This window comes from Poecilia reticulata, chromosome 8 (genome assembly GCF_904066995.2).
Source record: "Poecilia reticulata chromosome 8, P_reticulata-male-v2, whole genome shotgun sequence".
Classification (NCBI taxonomy): Eukaryota; Metazoa; Chordata; class Actinopteri; order Cyprinodontiformes; family Poeciliidae; genus Poecilia; species Poecilia reticulata.
Genome location: NC_088837.1, coordinates 698,818 through 719,118, shown reverse-complemented (window position 1 = coordinate 719,118; position 20,301 = coordinate 698,818). Strand labels below are relative to the sequence as shown.

Here is a 20,301-nt window from a genome sequence, read left to right as displayed (position 1 = left end):
TAAATAAAAAACAAATTTTACATCTTTCTGAATAACAGTCTCAATTAATTGTTCTTCTTACTGTGACTACTGCTTTCATCTGACAAACGTAAGGCAAGAAAGAAGTTTAGTTTGAAGAAATCTATTAAAGTTTAGATTTCATGATGTTGAAGAATTATAGTTTGATTGCTTAAAAAAATCTTTTAAAAATATGTACAATTATTTATATTTTAGTATAGTTAGAAATTAAATTCATCATTTACTTGGCACACAAAGTCTCACATTAACACAAGCATTGAATTACTAACAAAGCTTTTGAGTAGAACAGCTTTAGATTAATAATTCAAGAACATTTTGTGTAAAAAATGAAGCATGGATAACATTATTACATGTCCAGTCATTTATCGGCCTCGGGTTTTCTGGCTGAGTTGTGATCCTCCAATCCTGTAGATGGCAGTAAAATTTGAAATATTTCGATGTGTCCGCCGCCAAAATGCTCATTTCACAGAAGAAATATTTTGCTTTTCGGAAGAAGAGCCCAACAAAGCGGCCCTGTTTCTTTTCAGCAAGAAAAGTACAAAAAATCTTCCAAACCGACGATGTACGCCAGGACAAACACAGGCAGCACACATGGAGATTTTCAGGACAGAAATGGAGTGAACTACGTTTCGTCGACAGAGTCCTTCGGCCACTGCTCTCAATTGTTCTGGAAAAAGGACCCGAACGATTCCGGAGTAAGAAAGCCAGTTGTTCCCACCACCATTAGCTAGCGAACCCCCGCCACAAACATACAGCTCACTCTGTTCGCCAACTAGTGACTGAAGCATTTGTTATCACACCTCCTTAGGTTTCTGGAATGCAGTCTGCACTGCATTTGGCTATTCGTTGGTGCAACTGTGCATGTAATGCTAGAGCCTTGTGAGCATCCGGCTAACCTAGCAACCGTCATGCTGAGCGCCTCCTGGCCTAGTTTGACCATTAGCTCTCAGATAACAAACAGGCTATCCGTTTTCTCCACTCTTTTATAACCTGTGTGATGGATATGTATGAGCAGCCCGAAGCGCGACGCCGTGGCTGTGCTGTGAAAGATGAAAAATAGTGATAGCTTTGACATAACGCATCACAGGGACTCGTAGCATAGCTGAAGCTAATTTCGGATGCAGGTTTCCCATAGTATAAAGATGTACCGTTAACTGTGTACAGCAAGGCAGTATGGTCCCTTGGTTAAGTCCTGTGTTGAAGTGCGTTTTAACAGCTCAGTTGTCAGACTGTGGGGTTTCTGCTGAGCTCTGGAATATTGTTAGCGCAGAGTAAACACGACCAGGCTGATCGGCAGGAAACGTTTCAAGACGACCCGCGGAGAATGCTTCAAAGCCCCCTTTGTGATGCCAGACTGTGGTTCATTCATGACCGGAGTCTGCCCACAGAAAGCAGGGGCACGCTGACACCCAGGGCCGGCCCAAGCTTCTGTTGAGGCGGGAGCAGTATTTGATTTGGGGACCCTCTTCTGGTTAAGCCACCACTGCACATTATGGTTATTATGGCTTCTGCATTTACCGCAGCTTGCTCTACAGTTCACTAGTAATCCACCAATGAGTCCCTAAGATGGATATTTCACATTTGTTGAAGTGGGGTTCTGCTCATTAGATAAATGTTTATTATATCTCAAAACAAATACATCTGAACATTTCTACTGGAAGTTGTAATTTATGAACCTTTAAATCACATTTATATTGGATAACAGTTTGATGTGTATTTGTGCTGTAGAATGATATCAGTCTGATTTGATCTTCACTGTAACAGACTGCACAGCAGAACCAGTTCAGTGCATCTATGTAGAGTAACTCTAGAAATGGAAAAACAACAACAAAGCATATTAATATATGGTCCACTGTGATAATCTGGCACGCCACCCAACCTGTGCACTGCTCAGCAGCCTGCTGACAGTGTGTAAGGCCACACATCCACAACTGAATTATGACATTTTATCAGTTTTAATGTTGGCGAAGTTACAAGCTGTCAGTTTGGTAGGTCTATTAATTGCTTTCTATCTTGCGTTCAGCTGAACATTGATGTTACCTTCCTGTTTATCATTGAGGTAATTTAATACAACATAAAGAGGTTAGATGGCGGCACACTTCATCAGATAATATGAAATCCTTCTGAGTGTTGGATAGAGGCGTCTGTACAGATGAAAGCCGAATACGTTTCTACAGCATATCTCCCTGTAGGTTCAGTTGAACCTCCCTAACTAATGCAGAAGTGCACTATGTTGTTTTATGCATGTTTGATCTACAAGATCCATTCAAAAAAAAAAAAAACATAACAGGAGGATCTGTAAAGAAAAGGCTCTGATTACTGTTAGATTACGAAATCAGTCATTCTGTGTGTGAGAGAGAGAGAGAAAGCTATGGGAGGGAGTTACTATGATGTAGCTAAGCAGGATTTCAGGGTCTTTTAAAACAAATTCATCACAGTTCCGGACATTTAATCTGCCAGTCAGAAACTCACTTCTTTATCAGTCCATCGGTTCACACTGTGTGTGTGGAGAAAGAGCTGCTTTCCCAGCGCTTTAAAATGACAGGCGTTGGGAAATGAATCTTTATCTGTCCAGGTTTGTGAACGTTCCACGTTTTGTCCTGATTGGCTGTCAGGAATTGTTTACGTCATTGTGTCGGCTTGAGCCTTTAGCATGGATGGCTGGCCCAAAACGTCTGCTACGGCTAGTCTGTAGGAGCCTGGTGAAAATCAGCCGACCTTGGGCTCAGTCATGGCTGATCTGCTGGTGAACTGAGACAGTCAGCTGACAGCCAATGACTGAACAAACTGAGACATGACAACAGCGATTACATTCATTGGCTATTTTAGTCTAAATACAGTAAATAATGAATAAAACAAAAATGAATATTTCAAATATTGAACATAAAGTTTAAAATGAGTGCCAGTACTTTTTCAAACAGTGGTTTAGTTTGAGCTTAATTGAATAGTTGACTTTTTTATATAAAATATTTTGAATTAAAAATTCAGGTTAACCCTGCTGCAGCGCTCAGGTCAGAGGCTGCCTGGCTTCAGGGCAGTGTGGCAGGAGGAGGCTGGATTTGAACCCACATCTTTTAGACTGCCAGACCTCCACTGTGCCCTTTGAGCCCATTTTACCCTGCACCTTTTCTGTTTTCCCTGACCTTCAACACCAGTTTAAAAAAAGGGAAAAAATACTTACTTTTAGTTTTTGGGAAATTGCTGCAACCTAAGTATGTTTTGGTTTCTATTCATATTATTTTTCTTGATATTTTACTACCAATTATATATATATATATATGTTATTATTTGATCAAGCTTAAATTTATTTCTTGTTTTATCATTTTTCTATCTACAATGTTGTAACTATTGTGAATCAGTTGGGTCAGCTGAGGTTGTTGCAAATCTGCTGTCAAGAAAACTTTGACTAGGCTCCATGTTGTTTTGAGTCTAACACCTCTGCTGTTTGTTTTCTTCTACAGCCAAGTTCCACCATCAGCTGGTGTGACCAGCTGCCTCCGTCCTCTGCGGCCCTTTCTAGCTCCAGTCTCACCTCAGCGTCACTTTCTAGCTCCACCCTCTCCATGGAGTCCCGAGCACCCGCGCCTCCTCCGCCTAGTACGACGGCGTCAGACGACATGGAGTCAGACGAGAGGCCGTACGTCTGCGACCTGTGTAACTGCGCCTACAAACACGCCAGTTCTCTTCTCAACCACAAACTCACCCACAAGACTGGAGACTTCAAGTGAGAACTCTCTCTCAGAATCTAGATATTAATATCTGTGTTGATCTCCATATTGAAAAAAAAAAAATTAGATTATAGGTGACAAAGTGATCCATAAGGTCAGATTATATTTAGAATTCCTAATTGCACTTTCTGAAACATTTGAAAGAAAGTTTGTTGCAGTTTATTTTACGTTTGACCAACGTAGTCAACCTGTTGTTTTTTATCAGTTTATTTATTATTTATTTCCATTGGCTTTTCTACTTCTAATTGCACCAACTGAACAAGTGAAAGTTGTTTTTTCATGTTTGACCGAGACCCTGAAGCTCTTGGTGTGTTTCAGTGAGCTGTACTGGTGCAGAGTTATCATACATTTCTAATTCAGTACATGGCTACATTCACACTGCAACCTAAAGTGACCCACATTTTTTGTTGCTCTTATGCAATCTGAGTCTGATCTTTTCATGACAGTCTGGACAACACAGGTCAGATCTTTTGGCTGCTGGGATATGTGACCCTGAGTCTGATACGGTTCTGATCTTTTCCAATGTGACCTGTGTCTGTACAGCCGAGTCGCATTCATCCGACCTGAACGTCCTTCATACTCAACACACGTCACTATCCTGCCTCCTGAAACACAGAAAAACAACAACCACGGTGGACGATAAGGATGAAGTTGTTGATGTGTTTTAAAATCAGGGTGTGGACCACAATCACTGAGCATGCTTGCTACGTGTAACGTTACTGTGCCCTCTGCTGTGCTTGCGGGACACTTTCAGGTTGATTGCTGTTTTCTTACAAGTTGCATATATCTGGAAATGTGAACGACCACGCAAAGAAATGTGGATTTCACATAAAATCAGAATAGAGCATAAAGCCTGCAGTGTGAACGTAGCCTATATGTGTGTTTGAATAAATAAACGTTTTAAGCCAATTCAGCTGTTCTTTGTTATCAGATTGGTATCAGTGTCGGCCTATACCAAACATCAGATATCTGTATTTGAAGTGAAGAAAGTGGATCTGTGCACCTCTGTCCACAAGCTGAGTTTTGTTTTGCTCTGACCTGTTGTCGGTTTCTCCTCAGGTGCGACTTCTGCAGCAAGCCCTACACCAACTACATGTCACTACGCAACCACATGCGAATCCATGGTCAGAAACGCTACATGTGCGACCTCTGTGGGAAGGCGTTCCGCCTGGCGCGGTACCTACGGAACCACCAGAGGATACACGACGACGGGCCCAACCGCTTCGACTGTCCGTCCTGCTGTAAAAGCTACCGCACCATGCTGGAGCTGGCCCAGCATCGCTGCACTGCCGCTGCCTCCAACCAGGTACGCCGTTGAGCTGCTGCGCTGCTGTGGGCTGGGGGTTGAGCAACGTTGCTGATGACAGGCTTAGCAGAGAATCAGTTGAAAACATGGTCGTGCAGGAAGACCTGCTATGATCTAACAGCTGTTAGTCAGCTGTTTCCTCTATTTATTCATTCACTGAAATACCTTCTGAAAGTTATTACAAGATTTATTCACTCTTTAAGAAATTGTGTAGAAGAGGATTTTCTCCCTTTCACTTATAAACATAGACTTTGGAAATAACATGGAGTTCATTTTGTTGGGAATTATCAGCCTTTTCTAAATAATAAAAAAAAAACTTCACTACTTTCACTCAGTAATGAATTGGAAATCCAAAATGTTTTTCAAGAATATAATGTTCCTGCTTTTTAAGCTCAACAAGTCTGGAAAAAAACCTCTGGATTGTTTCTCTGCATAAAGATCTGAAGATTTTTCGCTGTCATTTTAAGATCCTGGTTGAGAATGTAAATATAAAATGATGAAACCAAAGGATTTCTGAAGTTAACTGAATTATTTAATTGCAGAGAAAAAAAATGACATAATTGCAAATCAAAAACTGAACATATGACCTTTTTGTCTCCAAAATCCAGACTAGAGTAAATTAGTGTAGAAGTTGAAGTCATAACCTGGTTAAGCATCTGATGCCCTCTGGGATTCTCTCACTGTGAAGGAAATATTTGTAAACTATGGGGATTTGAGTCAAAGTTCCTTTAGCAGCCCTACTTTAGGAGCAACTCACTGAGAAAATAGTTAAGTTACTTTATTTTGGTGACCTGGCTCAGGCAGTGAAATGTATATTATTTAGATTGATTCCACACAGTGATTTGTGGTCAGTAGAAATGTTGTAGAATGAAAAATGTACTTTGCTGTCTGTAAGAACGCCAGTCGAAAAGGTAAGAAATATAAAAGTGACAGAAATATAGCAAAATGTTATCTACAAGCACAAATAAGAGAAAAGTAAAATACACCAAATATAAATAAAATATAAGCAGATTGTTGGTTGTTCAAATGTAAAACTGTAGTGGTTCACACTTTCTGTTGACATTAAGGTTTCTAGCTTACAGAAAATGAGATTCAAATTTGAGTTTGTCAGAGAATGAGATGATTACATCAGAGCAATAAAAGAGATTTTTAATACACGATGTTGGTTTGATTTGAGTTTACCACAGTTTGCCTGGTAGTCTGAGTTTGACTGTTTTAACGTTGTGGGTGCAGCACAGTGAGAGAGGTAGAAGATCTTTTAAGTGGTTGCTATGGCCACAAAAACACTGTATTGAAGTTGGCCATGCTCATTTTATGGCTTATTTAATTATGGGTAGACTGCTGAACTGTTAATTGTCCAGCAGACAGACACCGTCCACCAGAAGAGTAGCCTCTAAAGGTAAAAGGTTCCACTAACATTAATAGAAAGTTTAGTGAAAGGAAGAAAATTATGGACAATACATGGACAAGATGAAATCGAGCATGTGATACGAGTGTTTTTATTTGAGTTACTGAAATATCATGCGGAGTTTGTAAGCCTACTTAGATCCTCATTTTTGATGAGAAAAGCAACATTAGGAAAGCCTGCCTGTATGGATGTTGATGTATCTGACTGCCAGAAACATGTAGCAGTAGGATTCTCTTTTTACATGTGTGTATGGACCTAACATAGTGTGTTTCTCCTGGACTCTGTGCCTCCCAGCTGTAATTCCAGCAGCCTCCTGCTGCCGGCCCACTGATTGAATTAGAGCAGGCTCAGTTCAGGGACAGCTTTAAAACTCACTGACAAACTGGACAACAGCTCAGCAGATCTTCTGCACAAGTGTAGTAATCCAAACTTCTGTGTGTGTGTTTTTGTTTGTTTGTTTGTGTGTGTGTGTGTGTGCGTGTGTGCGTGTGTGTGTGTGTGTGCATGTGTGTGTGTGTGTGTGTGTGGGGTTGGTTCATAAGAACCGGTTCAACTGCCCGTCCTGCTTTAAGAGCTACAGAACCATGCTGGACCTGGCCCAGCACCGCTGCAGCGCCGCGGCCAAAAACCAGGTTGGTGTGAGCGTGACTGAGCATGTGTGAGAGGTCAGAGGTCAGCAGAAAGACTTGGAGCTGTCAGGGAAGGCCAACATTTACTGGAGTTCAACAAACATTTTATTCTCTGTATGATGAAACTCTGTCCTTCCTGCTCTGATGGCTTCATGTCTCTTTCATTTTAAGCCAGGGATGCTAAGCTAAGCTTAGAACAAAGCTACTTGAGGCCCACACAAGCAGGACCAACAGGATGTGACATCATAAAAATCTCACATATGATGTTTATCTAACCTCTATTTTGGAAGTGAAAATAAAACTGCATATTAAATAAAAGATCCATAAACATTTAGTTTTTTAAAGGTTTTGTTGGCTCTAGTGGCCTTTATTTGAAAGTAGTTGTACAGGAAAGAGGGTTATGAGAGAGGGGGAAGATTCCCGGCCTGGTGCCGCAAATGTCACCAGGCCGGGAATCGAACCTGCTACCACCGGCATGAGGACTAAGGCCTCAATACATGGGTTGTGCTTTGCCCCTGCGCCACCACAGCAATAAGATCCATAAACATTTAGACTTTTCTTTCTCAGCTGATGTTTTGGTGCTGTACAAAAATGAAATGAGGAGACCCCTGCAAAATGATGAGTTTTCTGATTTTACTCTTTAAAGCTATATGTTTGAGTAAAATGAATGCTGTTCTTTTATTCTATGAACTACTGACATGTCTCTGAAATTCCAAGCAAAAACAGTATTTATTTGCAGAAAATGAGAAATGATCAAAATAACGTCAAAAGATGCAGTCCTCAAATAATGCAGAAAAAAAGTTCATGTTCATGTAGAAACAACAATACTAATGTTTGAACTCGGGAAGAGTTCAGAAATCCATATTTGGTGGAATAACCAGAGCTGTATAAAGCATTCTGTGCATTTTCAGGTCAAGATGTTTGTAAATAAAAACATCATGTTTTGCATTAGTATAATCTCAGACCAAATAATAACTTTAATCTGATAACATTTATTTAGTGAAAATTAATCCACATAAAGACATAGTTATTAGCTAATCATCCCTAACTGTCCTAATCATAATACAGCCGAAGATTTTTTTATGTTGCATACTTTCACTTAAAACAAAGTTTAAACTTGTGTAAAACAACAGAAATAATGCTGAAACTTAAGCAGCTGGAGGTGTGATGAGTCTGTCCGTCCAGCATCATGAGCATCCAGGAAAAAGATAATTCATGTTAATTATTTAAACATAATTAATTTTGTTTAAACATAAATAATCTTTGATTAATCTAGAATTGATTACCAAGTCGATTAATCATTAACTGCAGGATACAGACTCAAAAAAAGGCCATTTACTGAAAGAACACCACAGTCAGAGCAGTAATGAAGCCAGAACTGTGCAAAAAATATGTACATTTTGCATTTTACATTTAAAAAAATCTTTGTACATTTTTTCTAAGTAAAACTCAAGTGGCAGTTTTAACTTCACCTGATTCACATTCTGTTTGAACAAATCTATTATTAAGCACTTTTTGATATCCAATTATTAATCAGTTTATCCAATAAATCATCCTCAGGTCAGTCCGGCAGAAACAGCTGAACTTTTCTCATGTTGATGTCAGAAGGATTTTTAGCTGAGGATTCTTCCTTTGCTACAGATTAATGTGATTAAATTTTGGGCAATATAATGTTTATGTTCTGATTTAATTCCTTTTCTTTTTATATGTTTCTAGTATTATATAAAATGATCTTAAGTGATTAAATAGAAAAAATACAGAATGCACCAATTTTTATTGGACTAGTCATCAGAACAATTGATTAGTAAAATAATCAATAGCTGCAGCTCCTAGATCAGGCATAAACTGGAAGAGTGAGCTTCATAATGTCATCCTCCATCCTAATCTCATCGGTGTGGCAGGAATGACCACTCTAGGCAGTTTCTATGGTAACAAAACATAGAAATGAAGGTGACCTTAGCGCAGGAGTGGCCAGCTCTGGGCTGGGAGGGCCAAAGGTCAGAAGGCTCTCTTAATGACTGCATCACTAGCAGGGCCGAGCAGAACCTAAAACCAAAGCTTCCCAACTCTCAACTCCATTGCGGTCTTTGTTAAAGCCTGAGGTTTAACTGCAGAGTTAGTGTCTGTGTGTGTGGCTCTGTTTGTGTGTGTGTGCATTTTGACAACACCATCTCATATCAGTGGGTTAAGGTAATCAGGGCCCTGCCAGGAGACCATTCTGAGGCGCAGGAGGGAAAGAAGCGGGAGAGTAACAGAAGCTGAGTGACAGAACAATCACCTTCATCATTCACTTCCCCTGAACTCTCACTGTGATCTGCCTGCATGAACTCTCTGTTGGCTGGGAGCGACGGAGGTTTATAAAAGTTCTGCTCTCTTCTGTTTCTTTGCTGGTCTTCAATCCAGACTGGCGGTCGCCGCTCCAATTTCTCTGCCACTCCGCGCCGCCAGCAGCAGCAGCAGAACAACAGCACTAACTCCATGATGCAGCCGCCGCACGGAGCACACAGCCAGCAGGAGGCGCTCCCGTCCCACTGCGTGGCAGCCATGTCCCAGGGCGGGCCGGGGGCCAGCCAGCCTGTGGCGGATCCTCACCAGGTAGGGGACGGCCAGACCGTCTGTAGGTTCCTGAGGAGGACCATCGCTGAGGTGCTGCTGTGTATCCCAGCAGGGCCGGCCCAGCTCCGTGTCCTCTCAGAGCAGCCAGCAGAGCATGAGGAGCTCCTCCAGCAACAAGCACGTCCCCCCCCCCAGCGCCGCCCCCTCCTCCTCCTACTCCCTGCTCCAGCCCCTGGTGCCTGAGGTAAAGGAGATGAACTCGGGATACACTAGACTGAGCGCCAACCCCATGGTAGGAGAGTCCCCACACACCTGCCCCCGCTGGGCCATGCTTGCCCCTGCTGGCCCCCGCCTTCTCCCAGTCTGCCTACTAACATTAGGACGGGGGGTGGGGGGGGGGGTTTCTCTCTCTGTTGATGTTTACCATGAATTTACGAGCTTTACTCTGTCAAAAACTCTCATCTACTGATTGCTGGTAACCATAGACATAGACCTGCTCATCATATCCATTGCTCTGTCTTTTTAAATTTCAGTCCAATTATAAATAATATTTTTCTTGAATTCTTCTCAAGCTTCCATTACACTTCTGCTCAACTAAGCTCAACTGAACTCAACTTGTCTAAAGGTGCTGTTAGCCAAAGCAAGCTACAAAAGAGTTTAAATGATTAGATTGGGTTGGGGGATAATCTGTATACTTCAATAGCTATAATCATAAATGCTTTGCCTTCTTAAAGCTGTAGCATGTAACTTTTATAGAAAATACTTTTTTACATATTTGTTGAACCTGTTGACGGTCTAATATGAGACGGATAATCTGCGAAAAAATCAGGCTCCTCTGCCTTCTCCTGGTGCTAACTAGAAACAGCCAATCAGAGCCAGGAGGCGGGGATTAGCGCTGTCAATCACTATTCCTGTAAAGTTAAGTTGTTTCTCCAGCATTGACATGTTGAGCAGCATTTGCATGAAGATGGTTTTTTTTTAAATATATATATTTATTGAGTTTTTCAAAATACAGCATACATTAATCATACGCAAGAGTATGAAGCATATCATTAATTTAACAAATTACTGTATAAGAAAAATATACTCTTACCAATACGATAATGAAAATAAAAACATACAGTAACTAAAATTAAAATGAAAACAAGTTAGGGCAATTATCTAAATAACTGGTTACACTGCACTGGTTACCATTTCCACTTTAGGACGGTACTACCTGTCTATAAAGGCCCGGGTGGAATACTAAGAGACTGAGCGAGCGTCGGGGTCAGTCTTGGACTGAGAAAGTTGGTCCAAAAACGGCTGCCAGATACTACAGAACTTATTAGTGGAGCCCACAACATCACACCGTAGTTTCTCCAAATGAAGAATCTCAGTAAAATCACTTAACCACTTTAAACTGAAGAACAATGTCAGTTTTCCACAATCTCAATATTACTCTCTTAGCCGCTACCATTCCATTCATCACAGTCATTTGCATAGAAATGCTGTGAAGAAGAATATCCAAACAATGCAATCAGGGCATCTGAAACCAACGTTCACCTATACACTTCAGAAAACAAGTTCAAAATGTCACACCTATATGAAGAGTTTGGGGCATGACCAGAACAGATGTGCCAGGGAGCCATCAGCGGACTTACATTTATCACATTTTGAAGATATTGAGGAGGAATATTCTGTGCAATTTCATTTTAGAATAGTGGAGTCTATGAAACACCTTGAACTGAATTAACTGGTGTCTTACATTGATGGAACATGACCGGATCCTCCCAGACCTCACTCCCAATCTGCAAACCCAGCTCCTCCTCCCACTCAGCCCTCAAGGAGTTTGTGGTAAAATTAATTTGCTCTGCAAAGATGTCAGCAAAGCTTGAAATTATTATTTTTCATTCTGGAGAGCCCAACAGCATTTTGCATATCTTATTTTCTTCCGGAAGAGATACAAAATTTGGGATGTTAATTCGAACATAATTTCTAATTTGCAAATATCTGCAGAAATCTGCATTCGGAAAAGAGAAACAGTTCTTCAACATTGCAAATGAAGCAAACTTTTTGTTGATATACAAATTTTTCAGTGTAGTTAGGCCATTTAGTCTCCAATTTTTAAATGATATATCCGATAGTGATCAGAGAAGCCTGGTTGCGGTAAATTGGGGCATGAACTAAGGTCTCTGGTAGGTTATAGTATACCTTAATTTGTTTCCATATTTTCAAACAATTTAAAACAAATTATTTATAACACCATTTGTAGGAGATACTGGTGCTGAGTAAAGAAGTGCCGGAAGAGAACTGTTTATAACACTACTTCTTTCAATAGCCACGCCAGGGGGGGAATTTGCAGAAAGTTCTTGAGCATCACCTTCCTGCCAGTATACCAAGGTATTTGCATTCAATGCCCAATAATAGTGCAGGGTAATCCTAATCCCCCCATCTCTCTTAGTTTATGTAAGTGAGTTTTTGATATTCAATGGGCTTTAAAGCACAAGACAAAAGGCAAAATTATTGAGTCTAACAATTTAAAAAAGGCCTTTGTTAAAAAAATAGGCAGACCCTGAAAAAGATATAAAAATTTAAGCAAGGACACCATTTCAATAGCATTTATGCGGCCCATCATCGAGAGTGGGAGTGTTCTCCATTTATCAACATCTTTCCTAAGATTATCAACTTTTTCTAAAAAGTTCAATTTGAAAATTTGTTTGGGGTCTTTAGGCAAAATAACTCCCAAGATATTTCAGTTTGTCAGTTATCTTAAATAAAAGGTTATCTAAGAATTCAGAAGTAAGGCTTGCGTCTAATGACATAAATTCACGTACATGAAGATGATTGACAGCCAACCCCATAACAGGAGTACAAAAGATTTTTTGTACCCCTGTACAAGAAAATCATGTTGACAGTTCAAACTGTCAACATGGTGAAGTTTGATCAACCCCATAACAGGGGCTGGCTGTCAATCAGGCTCTGATTGGTTGTTTTAAACCAGTGTATTTCTTCAGACGGCAATAGCAACACTGGGTGGAGGGCGTCCATCTGTTCTCAGATTGTGTTTCATAGCATACGGTCACAACATGGGGACAGTTTGAACAAATATGTCAATATTTTTATTTGTTTTTATAAAAGTTACGTACTGCAGCTTAAGTTAGTTTCTATGGCGACCGCTTTCTTTTACTACAAACAGCGTTCGGTCTGCGATTGTTGCTCTGGACAGTCTAACAGGATTCCTGGTTGCACTAATGTGAACCGGCTGCCTGCTGCACACATCAGACTCAAAACTAGTTTAAAATTTGAGGTGCCGTAAAAAAATCCTAATTGCAAACATATGCTTTCCAGAAGCCATGCCCTTTAAATTATTTTACTACCACAAACCTTTTGTTCTGACTTTGTGTAACAGAAGACCAACACACACTAGTGTATCCCAGTGAAGTGGAGGGATAGTTCTACATGGTTCTCAGTTCTTTAACAAATATAAAGTGTAAAAGTTTGATATTCATTTGTATTCAGCCTCAGTGCAACTAACTTCCTTTATAAGTCTCAAAAATACTTTTATTGATTGCAAAGGAAATGAGGTTCTTCAGAGAGTTGTAGCTGCTGATGACGGCAGGAAGGATCAGGAACACGTGGTCATTTTTCTGTCATGTTTAGAGAACAACCAGCCTGATGAGGACCAAGGAACCCAGGAGACGTTGAAACCAGGGTTAGCTTCTAGAACATCTGAGCTACATCAGTCCTGCATCTGGACATGGAGACATGACGTCTGTCCATCTGTAACAGTTTTCAGTGAAACTAACATTTTTGTTGTGATCTAGTGATATCAGTGTAGCTGCGTGAAATTTACAAGATGGATAGAAAGGTAGATCTCCCAGAAAGAAAGGTGACTATAAAGCGTTGGCTTCTGAGGGCTAAATACAAATAAACATTTTGCGTTCACTTTGACTTTAGCTGAAGCAAATTTTTAAAATATTTTTAAAAATATATATTTAAATGCTAAAAATGTTGGCGAGAGAAACTGTAACTGCTTCCACACACTTGATTGCCTTTTGCAACTTTATAAATGTCTCTGCCATCCTTCCAGTAAGAAATCAGATTTTCTACCACAGTGAAGGAACGTTTAGTGTCAGACAGCACGTCAGCCCTTCACCAGAACCTGGACCGAGGTTCTGCTTCTGGGCTCGTAGTTTCCCCACCAGTACACACAGGGCCTGCAAAGAAAACAGAGTGAAATTCAGCTGACACACGGATTCTTTTTGTTGGGATATAAACCGTGCGTGCGTGTGGATCCCATCTCTGATTCTTCTAACCTGGGGCTGCGCTGCTAATTCAGTCTGCTTTCCATCCCGTCACAGCTGCTGTTACGGCCATGTTTGTTGCACATCGCAATAAGAAACATTTCACTCATACTGGAATATTTGTCTGGTTGTGCTGTTTGTAGTGAATCACTGAACTGGTTTGAGTTTACAAATGAGATTTTTTTTCTGAAATTCCGTAAAAAAAATCTTTCTTTTTCCATATCTTAATTATTAAACAGGCATGAGCTTTCCCTTTCACACACACATGCGTGCACACATACCGGCTCATTAGATTAGTACAGAAAATGAAGTCTTTTGAAACAGTCATTTAAAGTGACTTTAAACACCAGCAGAATCTTTAGTTTTTGTGCCATGACTGAAGTGAACAGAAAAGGAAAACTTGTCTCCCAGTTGCTGTTAAGTTGTCTTCTTTGGACCTGAAACAATTAGTCGTGACAAATCAAATATTAAAATAGTTGTCAATTAATTTAGTAATTAATTGTTCTGGAGAATAGAGCTTTGGAACGTGACGTCACTGCTGTAGACGGACGGATATCAGCGCCATCTTTGGGGCCATAAACATAACCGACAAAAACAACATTCTCGCAGATTTTTTTAATCCAAGTTACTTAAAATAATTTAGCTAGGGTACGAACTTGCTGCGTTATTGAATGTGATGCCCGATCACACGACTGAAACAGTAAAAAAATGGAAAACGGACTTTTGTTTCACTATTTTCCTGCTTGGAAATAAAGCGAGGAGGCTAAGCTACGGGAGCTAACGAAAAGAAAACGAATGTCCTGGGTGTCAGCGGTTGAGACGTCCTGATATTACCTCCATCATCCCCAGATACCTACAAGTTTGCTCCAGACATTTCCATTCTGGTGAGTGTCTAAATTTGCTTTGTTGGTGGTGTGTCATAATTTTTTGCTATGATTTTGTCCGGGTGTACTGATGTTCAGTTTATGTTGAATTCATTTAAATGGGTTCAGCCTTGTTTAGGTCGGGCTTATATTGTTTATGTAGCGTAGTCTGAGTTTTGTCAGTGGACATCGAGGTTATTCCATTATTGTGAAGTAAACTATTTAAGTTTTCTAGTGTTATTAAATTTACAGTATTAATACTGATGTGTGTTCTGATATGTCCTCTTCAAGGCAAACCGACGTGTGAAATGGATGAGCTCAATCCTGACTGGGTTCCAGCAGTGAATATGGGTCACTGCGAGGTAAACGCCACAACATCGGGCCGACATGGGCGTCAATTAAAGAGGCGATACAGCAAGACCATGATGGATCAACAAGTTACAGAGACCGTTTTCATTATTTACCCCAGAAGAGGTAAATAATGAAAACACAGTAACGGAGGCAATAGAAGAGGAGCAAGTTGGAGAGGCTGAGGAGGAAGAAACCCCAGGAGAGGAGCTCAGCAAGGCTGCACCATTTGTGTTGAAATATGTGTACAATTGGAAGTGGCTGTTTTCTCTCATTTAATAATTTCATGTGGTAAACATTCATGAAACTTTTGATTCAAGTATTTCAAGTTGCATGTAACGTGAAGAAATGAATCATATTTTAAGTAAAAATTTTATATTTAAAATATTTCAGGTAATAAACATACACATAATGAAAGATTATATTTTTAAATAAATGTGATTAAACAATTATATAATCAGACATCTGCTTGTTGCATGTAATGTAACAAGCAAACTGTCAGGACACTGGGTTTTTTGGTTTGTTTTGCTTTATTTTGTTCAGAAAAATAACATCCACATAAAGTACGTCCACTGCCTGCTGCGTTTGGCTCCACCGCCACACCACATCATGACACAAACCAGATGAAAGAGCCCATCTTTAAACATTTAACGTGTAATTAAACAATAAAGGTGACGAGTAAATTTTATGAAATGGATCACACATTTAAGTAAATATTTGTTGTATTTAACATTTCAGGTAAGTGAACATGTAATGAAATAGATCCTGTCCTAAAATTTTATGTAATTGAACATTACAGGTAACAAATGTGATGATCATCTGATGTCTGATGTTCATAAAATGTTCATTTTATGAAAAATGTTTTTAAATTATTTTTAAATATAATTTTGGTTAAAAAATAAGAAAGGGGTCAAAATGGAATAAAAATATGCTTTATCTATATAGTTGAATTATTTTTGAGTTCATTTGGCACACAATTTGGAAGCTATTTTAGAAAACATTTAATATTTCAGTGATTCTTGAGAATACCGACAAAACAGGTACTATGGATAAAGCACAAAATTTTAATAAAATATACACAAAATATAATTTTTTTTTCAAATATCTGACTAAACTAACCTGGGCCATGTGAGCTCAACAATGTGTATTTTTCTGGTGTTTGCTGAATATTTTTTTATTTTAAACATTGTAGTAGGTGGATGGTGTCTTTAAAATCCTTTGTCCTGGAACAGAACTCAATACATAATAGTTTAAAACAATTAAAGGAATACTAAGATAATATATTATGACAATTAAGTATAAGTATTCATATAAATAATTTTATAAAAGTATCAATTGATTTAAAAATCATTTTTATATATTTTCCAACTCCATTGAAATTTGTCCCAAGTTTTTGTCAACACAGATGTAAAAAAAATAAAAAAAATCAGGCATTATTGGGGGGCACCAGAACTTCTGAGGACCCCATGATCTCTTCCTTTCTCTTCCTTTGCTAAGAGGGCTAGTTAGCTCTGGTTAGCTTATGTTATTCTTTAGTTTTTTCTTCTGTTTTATTCCTAAATTGCTCGTCACAACCATGATCTGTCAACACCATAACTGACAATTTACAAAACTTTGATGAAATTTTGTGAAATAAATGCTTAATTTTAGTGTACTGTAAAGATTTTATGGACCCGATGAGCTACAACATGGCCTCGTTCAAAATAACATCATATAAATTGAGGTAGTTTGGCATTTCATCAATTCCATCAGTTTTTGTGACTCTTTCAGTGAAATTGTTGACAAATCTCACTTAAATGTGAAGTTAATTCATTTTAATGTATTTTACATAAATTGCATTACTTCACATGTATCAAGTATTTCTTTTTATTCACTAGTTTGTCACCACCTTCAGCTCTGAGTCAACTCTGCCAGATGGACTTTTTGTTGTTTTTTGTTTTAAATAATATTTCTTTCTTGAGAAGCATTTGTCTGTAAAAATATCACTAACAGGGTATTTAAAAAAATAAATGTATATTTATTTTTGTCAGATGGTGATGACAAAGTTCTGGGTCAAGTCGATTTAAAAATTTAATTTAAAAAAAATGTGCAATTGGGAGCCTGCACCTTACTATCTTTACATTTCCAAAACATTATTTGTCATATTTGCATACAGAAGGTTGAGGTATAATTTAAAAAATTGGGGAAAATTAAAACCCATTTTGTCCCTATTCTCAAGAATCACTGATTAAACTTATTTAAAATATTGAATATGACTTAAAATTTTAATAGAGGATAGTGTGCCTCGTGTAATAGCATGAATTACCACTTTTTTTGTATCAGTTGGTCACAAGACAAGACATTTATTTACAGGAGTGTTTGGTTTGGAAATTGACGGCCCCTATGTGAACCTCCGAGTGCTTGAGGAGGGAGCGTTAAAGAATAGCTGGCCGAAATTAGCGTTCATAAATCGGATCAAACTTGAGCTGAACGCCCCTTATTCCACGGTGCGCAGAATATCCAGTATCCAACTTGAAAACAACTTCGCTGCGGTCGGTAACACAATGAAAACACTGGTGTTCTGACTAGTTTGTTTTGGTCTGTGGCCAACAAAGATGGCGGTGAGCGACTGCGTGAGACGTAAACGTCACATCCAGTGACGTAGGTTCCAAAGCTCTATACAGTCTGCAAAAAGGCCAATTACTGAAACAACAACATATTCAGAGCAGTAATTAAACTAAAACTGTACAAGAATACATACATCCTAAATTTAAGATGAAAAAAAAAGTTTGTAAATTTGTTCTACTCAGAACTCCTCAAGTGATTCAAATTCTGTAATAAAAACAAACAAAAAATCCCCTGCTAAGGATGCTAAGCATCTCTTTCTATAATTAAAAATCTGTTTGTCCAAAATGAATCAACAGATCAGTTCAGAAGGAGGAGCTGAGCTTTCCTCATACTGATACTTTGCTACACCCAGTAGCACCCACACAATTTAGTGATCAATTGTTCACTAAAGGAATTGCAGTTTAGACAGTTTTCTTATTTTTAAAAAAAGACTTGTTTATTTATATTTCAGTGTATTTATAATAGGGTATAAAATAAATGAAAAATCTGCTCAATATTTTTCTTTTTTTATGCGATTGTCAGAATAATCGATAACTCAAATAATCACCACTGTCAGTCCTGGTCTTCTGTTTGAACTGTCATTTTACTCCGTTTATTGTTTTTCCTTTTTCAATGTACATAATTTCCTGGGTTGTGCATCATATTTTCTAAGTGCCGCACCATGTATGTGCATGATGGCTTCACCAAAACATTCAGTGTGCTTCATCTTTCTAAACGCCTCTGTGCTGACACTAATGTTTTCTCCCTCCTCTCTCTGGCTGTCCTCCGCCTCCCTGTTGAACCCGCCTTCCCTGCAGAAGCACCAGGACACTTTCTCCCTGGCCCCCCAGCGACCCCTCCCCACCATCAACCCCATAGGCCACTCTCTCCATCCGAACGGCGCTCCCTCGCTCAAGCCTCCCCCCGTGCCACGGACCATCCAGGCCATGCCCTGGGAGCAGCGCTCCCTCTACAATCAGTGAGACTCCTGACAGCCAAGCACTTCCTGTCGTCACCTCGGCCACTCAACAACACAGCCTCTTCTTCCACCCTGCCCCTTTCACATCCAGCATCCGACATCCGGGATGGAGGATGGAGGACTCCTGAAATTCCCGCCGCTTTCCGAACCTCTCCTTTTGGAATGCTGTGTGTGGGAATGGGGGAGGGCACTGTTGAGAACTAGTTGAGATTGATTTCTGAGTAGTTAGGTTGAAAACAATGTGTTGCCTTGACCCTCATGTATGATCTATGCCATGTACTGGGTAGAAGTTAAACTGTCTCCACCCTGACCCGCCCTGTTGGTAAGAATTTATCCCCCTTCTTGCTCTCCCCCATAGTTATGAAAATATCTATCCTTCCCGTTATGAATAGTGCTCCCACACCCCTCGCCCTTATGTTGAATAAAATAAAGTCTTTTTTTTTTTTTTAATCAGGAGCCAAATGCAAATTGGGAACAAGAACCAAGTTGTTGTTAAATGTTACAATTTTTTTCCATTGGTCCAATATCTCTATCTTTGTTAAATGCAATTTCTGCAAAAGAAAAAAAAAGGGGAAAACGTTTTTTACCCCGTCTAACATTTGACCCGCTGGGGAGAGAGTGTTGTGTATATTGTGCATCAGGAGGTGTCGCCCCTCAGCACTCGCCTGTCACGTCCAAGCACAAAGGAGCAGCTGAAGACGTCTGTACTGGGAATGACCTCTGTGTCCAGACCTGACTGTTACAGGGTTCAGCGCCATCGGCCTGCAGCCTCTGCAGTGAGAGACAGAGGTTGGCTCCTGATCCAGACCCAGCGAGCCCTCAGCAGAACCGACCAGGACTGATCTCAGCAACACGGCCAAAACCCACTTTTCAACTTCAAAGTTAGTCTTTGTATTTATAAAAAAAAATTAAATAAAGTAAGAATAATTTTGTTTTAATAAAATCATGCGTTCGTCTCACTATTCCCAGGATGGAATAATAACTAGGTCTCAGTAAGCAGCCAATCACGATTGACTTACATTAACTTTAGAGTATTTTGTAAACTGTTGAATTTGAATAATGATTCATTCATGGATCCAGCATGTAGTTAGTTTATCTTGCTAACTTGACGGTTGTTGAAATACCCACAATTCTACTGTCATTGTCTTTCCTCTTTTTAAAGTTGTTTCTGTTTTTATTCCTGACATGTTTTCATTGTTGCTTTCTCTCCTTGTAAAGTGTCTTTGAGTATTTAGAAAAGTGCTATACAAATAAAAATGTTTTATTATTATCACCAAGAGGCAATGATTGAAGCCTTCTCCTGCCGCTCAGTTCTCATTGTGTCTATGGTTACAGTTCTTTTGGCAGGGATGACGGAGGCTTTAGAAATGATTGTAGAAGAAACATTTTCTGAATTGTCAGTTTTTCTTCCATCATTCTGTGGCTTCTAGTAGCATATGACCAGAGTACTGTGGGCCTGGTTGAATTCCACTGTCAGATTTCCTTTGCAAAAGGATAAAATTGGATGTTTTTTCTGTTGTAATGTTGACTTTAATCAGTTCATGGGCCAAGTGAGGTGTAAGCAGAAAGTAAGCAACAGTGACGGAAATAGCTAAAA

The 20,301-nt window shown here is 39.4% G+C and overlaps 1 protein-coding gene across 4 annotated transcripts; it reads left to right on the top strand.

The window, feature by feature from the left end:
* The first annotated feature begins 433 nt into the window (after positions 1-433).
* Positions 434-19,977, top strand: LOC103468195 (uncharacterized). 4 transcript variants are annotated; one of them, XM_017306383.2, is made up of 7 exons: positions 434-713; positions 3,480-3,742; positions 4,806-5,052; positions 7,003-7,092; positions 9,493-9,684; positions 9,758-9,937; positions 18,544-19,977. In XM_017306383.2, exons 1-7 carry the CDS (start codon positions 456-458, stop codon positions 18,706-18,708), a joined length of 1,395 nt encoding a protein of 464 aa, XP_017161872.2. In that variant the 5' UTR covers positions 434-455; the 3' UTR covers positions 18,709-19,977. The 4 variants fall into 4 exon arrangements, with proteins under 4 accessions (XP_017161872.2, XP_008413313.2, XP_008413314.2 ...); XM_008415091.3 differs by having other exon boundaries at positions 9,755-9,937; XM_008415092.3 differs by having other exon boundaries at positions 435-713; positions 9,755-9,889.
* The last annotated feature ends 324 nt before the right edge of the window (positions 19,978-20,301 follow it).

Coding starts and splice junctions, on each gene's coding strand:
- LOC103468195 (XM_008415091.3), top strand. CDS start 456: ATGTGTCCGCCGCCAAAATGCTCATTTCACAGAAGAAATATTTTGCTT. Junction 3,743..4,805: donor CACAAGACTGGAGACTTCAA/GTGAGAACTCTC, acceptor GTTTCTCCTCAG/GTGCGACTTCTGCAGCAAGC. Junction 9,938..18,543: donor GACTGAGCGCCAACCCCATG/GTAGGAGAGTCC, acceptor CCTTCCCTGCAG/AAGCACCAGGACACTTTCTC.